The 9262-nt window shown below is 48.3% G+C and overlaps 1 protein-coding gene across 5 annotated transcripts in view; it reads left to right on the forward strand.

The window, feature by feature from the left end:
- Positions 1–7931, forward strand: part of TPK1 (thiamin pyrophosphokinase 1) — a 260377-nt gene extending 252446 nt beyond the window's left edge. The window contains exon 10 of one of the 5 annotated variants that reach the window (XM_074315232.1): positions 6199–7928. In XM_074315232.1, coding sequence (XP_074171333.1) covers positions 6199–6341 — 143 coding nt within the window. In that variant the 3' untranslated portion in view covers positions 6342–7928. Of the gene's footprint in view, positions 1–6198 lie in introns of all 5 variants that reach the window. The other 4 variants (XM_074315236.1, XM_074315230.1, XM_074315234.1 and 1 more) reach the window with 4 other exon arrangements.
- Positions 7932–9262: the final 1331 nt, after the last annotated feature.

The raw sequence follows: 9262 nt of genomic DNA on the forward strand, positions 1-9262 counted from the left end.
GGAAAGGAACAAAGGGAAGATGCCTGGGAAAGGAGACAGTGAACACTGCAAAGAAGGCAAACCTGGGACCTTCACTTTGGGGGAAGCAGACGGAAAAAGGAGAGAGGGAAAAAAAGAAGGAAATTTGCTTCCATTTTCTAACCCCTTGTAAAGCTAGTGAGCATTACATTCAAATATTAGCACAGCAATTAACAGAGCAGTAGAGGGCGGACTGCTATGTATCCGGTAAACAGATGTGAGAAGTTTGTAATACGAGGTTCATGTTCAGAGATAAAGGACACAGTGCATACGAACAGTTTGAACACAACTCTATAAATATTAGACAATACTGGGAGAGGAAATATTTCAATTTTTATCATGGTTAGCTTTGCATAATGAAATTTGAGGTGATTTCTTTTCTCATATCTACTTCTGTCTTTTTTCTATGGTTTTAAGAAAATAAGCTGCATGTACAATAAAATTTTACTTTTTGAAATATAATTGTATTAGTCAATTTAAAGTATTTAAAATCCCTACATGTAAGAAAAAAACAAATCATCACATTTTAACAGAAACACTTTGTAACACTGCAAAGCCCTGCAGGCAAACAGGCCCGGGGAGACACAGAGGCAGGTGCAGTCATGCTCTCAAAGGCACAATAGCAGAGCCCAGGTAGGCCCAGGAAGACAGGTGCACAGAGAAGTGACCAACTGACCCGTGCACAGGACATCCCCCAGCACAGAGATTCCCATTGTCTGGTTCACTCTAGTTTTTCAGGCATTAATAGGTGGTATTTATTTTATTATTCCAAAACACAATTTTTAAAATGCTTTGTAAACAAAATTTCAGCTTTTCATTCAATTGTGTATTCATTCAACAAATATTGTTGATCAGTCTGTCCTGACTCTGGACTTCCGGTCAAAATGGCATTGTAGGTAAATGCTGTGCTCACCGCCTCTCACAACCACATCAAAATTGCCACTAAATTCCAGAACAACCATCACTGAGAATCGCCTGAAGTCTAGCTGAACAGAAGTCCTATAACAAAGGACGTGCAGAAGAAGCCACGTCAAGACTGGTAGGATGGGCAGAGATGCCGAATGGGCAGGTCCCATACCCACCGTGTGGCAGTGAAAAATCAGGAGGGATATCTCTGCTTCAGAAGTCCCCCCTGAGGTGCCACGGGTCCCAGCCCCACACCAGGCTCCTCAGCCCAGGGCCCTAGGGCCAGGAAGAGGAGTCCCCACAACTTCTGACTGTGAAAAGCAACCAGGATTGTGGCTGAGTGAGACAGGAGCAGTAGCAGGGGGGCTGCTGGAGACCCAGGGGCTGCAAGTTTTAAAGGGCCCACCCACAGACTCACTTGCTCACAAACTCACGTGCTCTAAGCTCCAGTGCAGGAGCAGCAGTTCAAAGAGCACCAGGGACACACGGGAAGGACTAAACTAAGGTCAGGGAGAGGCCTGCAGGGCCAGGGGCGAGGGCAGCTCTTTCCCAGGACTGGAGTGCTGACAGGCCTCCACGTCTCCCAACAGCTTTCACACACAGGCAGCCTCCCCTGGCTTGTGCTGTGCACATCCCTAAAATCTCTCAAAGTTCCACAAACCCCAAACAAGCAGCGGCTGGCCTCAGTGCGCCCTGTACCTCTTGCTAAGTAGCCCCAAGCCTGGCACTAGTGGCAGCCAGCCTGGGTTCTCAGCCTAGTCCCTCCCAGGTGCCTCCAAGCTGCCTCCACGCCCAGCACACACGGCAATGAACCACAAATCACTTTGTAGCTCCTACCAGGTGGCCCCAGGCCGGCCACAGGCAGCAGCTCACCTTCGCTTGCAACAGAGCCCTTTCCAAGAGGTCCCAAAACCAACACACTCTGTGGCCGGCTTCAGACCACACCACAGCACCACCCAATTAGCTCCACAAACGACACACCCAAAGGGTGGACTCCGCAAACACCAGAGCCCCAGTAAAGCGAATCCCACCCCATGGGATCAGTTCCCACACAGCAGCTCGTCCACTGCAGTCACAGCCATCAGCACGAGGGCAAGCCCACCCACGGATGTGCCGAGAACAGTCAAGGCTCAACTACCACGTTTTCCCGAAAATAAGACCTAGCCGGACTATCAACTCTAATGCATCTTTTGGAGCAAAAATTAATATAAGACCCGGTATTATATTATACCCAGTCTTATATTATGTTAAAATAAGACCAGGTCTTATATAATTATAATATAATATAATGTAATATAACATAATACAATACCTGGTCTTATATTAAAATAAGACCGGGTCTTATATTAATTTTTGCTCCAAAAGATGCATGAGAGCTGATGGTCCAGCTGGGTCTTATTTTCAGGGAAACAAGTTACAACAGGAAGGCACACACGAACCACACAAGGGACACCCATGGAGCCCCTGGCTCAGGTGACCAGGGTGACTGCACCAGTGGGGCCCACAGGACACCCACCAAGACCAGGAGACGTAGCAGCCCTACTTAATATATAGAAACAAACAAGGGGGCAACCAAAATGAGGAGACAAAGAAACGTGTCTCCCAAAGGAAATAACAGGACACAACTCCAGAAAAAGAACTAAAAAACATGGAGACAAGCAATCTACATGAGGCAGAATTCCAAACACTGGTTATAAGGATGCTCAGGGATCTCAGGGAGAATTTCAACAAACAGATAGGAAACAAAAAATGGAAACAGAAAACATAAAGAACCAGCCAGAAATGAGGAATACAATAACTGAAACGAAGTCTACATTAATTGGAATCAATAGCAGATTAGGTGAAACAGAGGATGGAATCAGCAATCTGGGAAAAAAGGTAGCATAAAACACCCAATGGGAAACAGCAAAACAAAAAAAGAAAAAAAAAAAGTGGATAGTTTAAGGGGCCTCCAGGACAACATCAAACATACCAACATTCGCGTCATAGGATTTCTAGAAGGAGAAGAGAGCAAGGAATTGAAAACATATTTGAGAAAATAATGACAGAAAATATCCCTAACCTGGCAAAGGAAATAGACATACAAGCCCAGGAAGTGCAGAGAGTCCCAAACAAGATGAACCCAAAGAAGCCTACACCAAGGCACATCATAATTGAAATGACAAAGGAGGCAAGAATATACAGTGAGGTAAAGACAGTTTCTTTAATAAACATTGTTGAGAAAACTGGAAGGTACATGCAGAAAAATGAAACTAGACCACTGTCTTACACCACATACAAGAATATAACTCAAAACAGATTAAAGACTGAAATGTAAGACCCCAAACCATAAAACTCATAGAAGAAAATATAGTCAATAAACTCTCTGGCATTACTCTCAGGTATATATGACATATATGATATGTCTCCTCAGGTAAGGGAAACAAAGAAAAATAAACAGGACTACATTAAACAAAAAGATTTTGCACAGCAAAGGAAACCATCAACAAAATGAAAAAAGCAACTACCACACGGGAGAAGATATTTGCCAATGATACATCCAAGAAGGTGTTAATATCCAAAATATGTAAAGAACTCATACGTATAACTTACCGCCAAGAAAACAAACAATAATTGGGCAGAGGACCTGAACAGGCATTTCTCCAAAGAGGACACACAGATGGCCGATAGACATATAAAAAGATGCTCAATGTCACAGAGCACCAGATAAATGCAAATCAAAACCACTCTATCAGTAAATCAACAAAGAGCAAGTGAGGCTGTGGAGAAAAGGGAACCCTCGTGCACTGTTGGTGGGATTGCAAATCGGTGCAGCCGCTATGGAAAACAGTATGGAGGTTCCTCAAAAATTAAAAATAGAGCTACCATATGATCCAGCCATTCCACTTCTGGGTATTTATCTGAAGAAAACAAAAACACTGATTTGAAAAGACATATGCATCTGCATGTTCACTGCAGCATTATTTACAGTAGCCAAGATACGGAAGCAACCTAAGTGCCACCGACAGACAAATGGATAAATAACCCATTTATGCAATGGATTATTACCCAGCCACAAAAAAAAAAAAAAAAAAAAAGAAAAGAAAAAGAATATCTTACCATTTGTGAGAACATGGACGGACCTAGAGTGTATTATGCTCAGTGAAATAAGTCAGACAGAGAAAGACAAACACCATATGATCTCACTTATATGTGGAGTCTAGAAAACTTAAGTGAACAAACAAAACAGAAACAGACTCATAGACACTGAGAACAAACCGATGGTTACCAGGTGGGAGCGGGTTGGGGAGCTGGGTGAGAAAGGTGAAGGGATTAAGAAGCACAAACTGCCACATATAAAAACAATCACAAAGCTGTAAAGTACAGCATAGGGAATACAGTCAATAACATTGTAATAACTATATATGCTATCAGGTGGGTATTAGGTGTATTGGGGTGATCACTTCGTAAGTTATATAAACGTCTAATCGCTATGCTGTACACCTGTAATTAACACTGTATGTCAACTGTAATTGAAAAAAAATTAATTTATTGAGCTTCTCCTCTTCAAATTATATTTCAGTCATTACAATCACACCCCTGCTTATACCCTCAACTCTCTCGTGCTCAAAAACTAACTCCAACTCTCTGCCGCCCCTGCCCCTGAAAATAGCTGGAGAAAAACACGAGTCATGACGACCGGCACCAATGGCATCCATATCACTAAAGCCGACAACCTCAGTCCTCACCGTACTGGGCCCAGCAGGAACATTTACCTCACGAGCACGTTCTCCCCTTGGCTTCGGGACCGTGCTTTCTGGGTTTCCTCCCACCTCACTGGTTGTTCCTCCTCTCCACCCCACCCTGGTTCCTCCATTTTCCCTCCATCCCCCTGCATGAAAGCTCTTGTGTCACTCCCCTTCTTTTCCCAGGCCCGCTCACTCTCTCATTGATGTCATCTAGTACGATGGCCTCAGACGGCGTCTGCATGGAAACTCACGTAGCAAATTATCTGCTTCACATCTCCACACTGATACCGCGTTTCCCTGAAAATAAGACCTGGCCAGACCATCAGCTCTAATGCGTCTTTTGGAGCAAACATTAATATAAGACCCGGTATATTATATTACATATACCAGTATATTATATTAGACCCAGTCATGTTATGTTATGTGTTATGTTATGTTATGTGTTACGTTGTGTTGTGTTATGTGTTGTGTTATGTGTTGTGTTATGTGTTGTGTTATGTGTTGTGTTATGTGTTGTGTTATGTGTTGTGTTATGTGTTGTGTTATGTGTTGTGTTATGTGTTGTGTTATGTGATGTGATATGTGATGTGATATGTGATGTGATATGTGATGTGATGTTATGTTATATAAGACCCGGTCTTATATTATAGTAAAATAAGACCAGGTCTCATACTAATTTTTGCTCCAAAAGACACACTAGGTCCGGCTAGGTCTTATTTTCGGGGAACCATGGTACCTAACAAACTTCTCACACTTCACACGTCCACCTCTAACCCTGTGCTGCCCTCCCCAAAGCCCGCTCCCTCTCCTTCCCTCCCACCTAAGGACGGCAAGCCTGTCCTTCCAGTTGTTGAAGCCCAAAGCCCGAGTCCTTCTCAGCTCCTTTCCCTCCCAGCTGCTCGCTGTACTTGGAGAGTGTATTCAGACCCCTTCTCACCATCTCTGCTGTTAGCACCTGCTCCCGGCCACGACTGTCTCATCTGAACCACTGCAGTCCCCACAGTGGCCCCTCCTTCCCCTTTGTCCTCCCCCAACTATTCTTAGCGCAGCCGCCCTGTGCAACCACCACTTCTCTACCCAAAATGCTGCAGCGCTTCGGAAGAAAGCCAGGGCACTTAGTGCACCAAGACGCCCAGGGGGTCTGGCCCACCCTCCCCATCACCTCTCTCGCTTTGTACTCTCTCCCTGCTCACTCTCTTCAAGCCTCACAGGCCCCCTTGATGTTTCTGAAACAAACCCGAGATACCCCCACCTCAGGGCCTTTGCTCTGGCTGTTCCCTCCGTCCGATAGACTCCCTGCCAGGTCCCCACGGGGTTGGGGTCCTTGCCATTTTCCAATCATTCCTCGGATCTCACCTTCTCAACGAGGCCTACCTGGATGGAGCATGCTATTTCATAAGGAAACATGCCCAACGAACCCCCTCCAACCCACCCCATCCCTGGCAGTCACAGTCCCCCTTACTTTGCTGGAATCTTTTTTCAAAGAATTTATCACCTTCTAGCTCTCCATATAATTTACTTATGTTCTTTCTCTTCCTCCTGTTAGAACGGAATCACCACGCTGGCAGGGACTTGTGTTTTATTCACGGATGTGTCCCAAGCCCCTGGCACAACACATGGCACCTTGTCAACGCCTGCATTCACATGTGCTTACTGAGAATTTACCACGTGACAGGCACTGGGCACTGAGCGCGGAATAAGACGGACACGGTGCCTGCCCCCTGGAGCTTACAGTCTAATTCTTGCTGAGATTCCCTGTAGACACCTAATTTTTAGAATAGTCAAAAGAAAGGGGAAAAGCATCGTGAAGAACTGCGTCAGCCACCCTCACAGCACGTTCAACGCCCTAACTAACCCATCAGACTTGAAGACTGAAAGAGACACGATAACCATCTGCTTCCCGTTTCAGCCTTCTGCTATCCCAAACCATTAGGAGGCTGCTATCAGGACCCCAGTGCATAAAAAAGAGTTTGTCCTAATGACACTAAATGTAATTAATGGTGAACAAAATAAGTCAGAGAAGACAATGTCATCCTAGGCTCTCAACTACTCCTCTCCTAAATAAGACGTGCTCCAAGTGAAAACACGTCCATTGGAAAAATTCCCGACATGGTAATCAAGTCTTGTGCTTTATTCAATAATTAGCTGGACTGAAGCCCTTCAGTGCCCATTTTCCTGCAGTTCCAGCAGCCAATTGATAACCCCAGGCAATTTTTAATTAGCACCCTTCAAAATAGTTTGCTAAATTAGTCAACTATGAAATAACCTCCCCCAGATGATTAAGTGCAAATTGCATTTCAAACCCATCCCGATTTTGCTGTGAACATACCATCACTCCAGGATTGTCAATGACAGTGTTTGTCGGCCTGTGTTTGGATCCATGCACAGCACAGTGGCAGCTGGTCCATCGCCACGCTGCTGTTCCAAGGGACCTGCCAGCCATTCGGTGTTGACATTTCTATCAGCAGGAATAGCTCTGGCTCCATCCTGAGCCCCGTGGAGATGGCATTTAGTGATAAGCCTCCTTATGTGCAGGTGAGTCACCTGTGCTTCTCAGCGTGAGGAAAGCTAGGACCTGCTCTATACGGAGTTGGTAGTGGCCGAGCATGACGGGCAGGACTGCTGTGCTAATCGTGGACACTCCTTTCTTACACCCTCACACCGAAACAGTACTCCTGCAGCATCTATTAGTCAGCAAGTGTGTGCATATGATCTCATTTCATTTCAAAATAAGGTGAGGAATCAGGTAGTCGTAACTCCCACACCTCGATGAGAAAATGGAGCATCAGGGGGCTTAACTAACTCGCCCTGAGTTGGAGACAGAGCCAGAATAGGATCTCCAGTCGCCTGACTGCCAGGCATCTGCCACCACCTAGTGCCACCATCAGCTCCAGCCTCTGTCCCCCAACGTCTCTCCACTTGTCTCCCTCAAACATGCGTCTAACACTGCGGTGAGTGGGTTCTTCCTGAAATGCAAAGCGGCTGGATGACTTCTGTATGCGCTGACCGTTGCCCCCTCCGCTAAGGTCCAGATGCCCCCGCAAGGCCCTGGGCCATCTGCACTCTGCCTTCCTCCCCCGTCTGCTCACCACACTCCAGCCACACTGACATCGTCCGGTTGTCTGGACTCCATTTGCTCTCCCAAGGCCTTCACACAAGCTGTTCCTCGACCTCTGACCCAGAGCCCGCCCTTGACCTTCATGGAGGGCTGCCTTGGCTTCCTCCACGGGAGGGCAGTATGTGTGCGCATGACTGACCGGCCCAGATTCAAGGAGCCCCGACTTCCCCCTGGGGAACAACGAGGTGGGCACGGGTGGTGGGTGAGGGGGCACCGGTGGTGGGCGGGGGGGCACGGGTGATGGGCGAGGGGGCACGGGTGATGGGCGGGGGGGGCACCGGTGGTGGGCGGGGGGCACTGGTGTTGGGTGAGGGGCACCGTGGTGGGCGGGGGCACGGGTGATGGGCGAGGGGCACGGGTGATGGGCGGGGGCACCGTGGTGGGCGGGGGGCACTGGTGTTGGGTGAGGGGCACCGTGGTGGGCGGGGAGCACCGTGGTGGGTGGGGGCACTGGTGTTGGGCGGGGGCACCGTGGTGGGCGGGGCACCGTGGTGGGCGGGGGCACCGTGGTGGGCGGGGGCACTGGTGTTGGGCGGGGAGAGCACCGGTGGTGGGTGGGGCACCGTGGTGGGCGGGGGCACTGGTGTTGGGTGGGGGCACCGGTGGTGGGCGGGGGCACTGGTGTTGGGCGGGGGAGCACCGTGGTGGGCGGGGGAGCACCGGTGGTGGGTGGGGGCACTGGTGTTGGGCGGGGGACCGGTGGTGGGCGACGGGGACCGGTGGTGGGCGACGGGGGACCGGTGGTGGGCGACGGGGGACCGGTGGTGGGCAGGGGGCACCGGTGGTGGGCGGGGGGGCACTGGTGGTGGGCGGGGGGGCACCGGTGTTGGGCAGGGGGCACCTGTGTTGGGCGAGGGGGGACCGGTGTTGGGCGGGGGGGCACCAGTGGTGGGCGAGGGGGGACCGGTGTTGGGCGAGGGGACACCGGTGTTGGGCGCTCTCATGGACCAAGAAACCAGTGGCCTGGACAAAGGGAATCAAGGAAATCTGGGAAGGGGCATAAATTTGATCCAATATATTATTATATTAATCACTGTGTAATAGCAAGATGTCTTTCTTATATCCTAGATGTTTCTAGAACCCAAAGGCAAATAGATCACTGCATAAATTATATAAATGTCTGACCACTATGCTGTACACCTGAAACTAACATAATCTTGACTGTCAACTGTAATTGAAAGAAGTAATTTAAAATAATCATCCTCCAGAGCTCTGTACAGACTGGCACAGGAGCTGGACAGAACCCTACAGAGCCTGATCAGGTGCTCGAAGTGTGTCTGATGAAAGAGCAATCCTATGTGCAGGTAGACAGGACCCCACATACACACCCTGAACTCTACATATGGACCACGAGCATAGTTATATTCAGGTAAGTCTTTAATTACGCAAAGCAACCAAACTATTTCAGAATACTTTTCCAGGCATCCAAACACAGTTGCCTAATGGCACCTGCGTGGATCGCTCTCATGTGTTCCATGTTGAAATGTACCTG

Source organism: Rhinolophus sinicus, linkage group LG11, assembly GCF_036562045.2.
Source record: "Rhinolophus sinicus isolate RSC01 linkage group LG11, ASM3656204v1, whole genome shotgun sequence".
Lineage (NCBI taxonomy): Eukaryota > Metazoa > Chordata > Mammalia > Chiroptera > Rhinolophidae > Rhinolophus > Rhinolophus sinicus.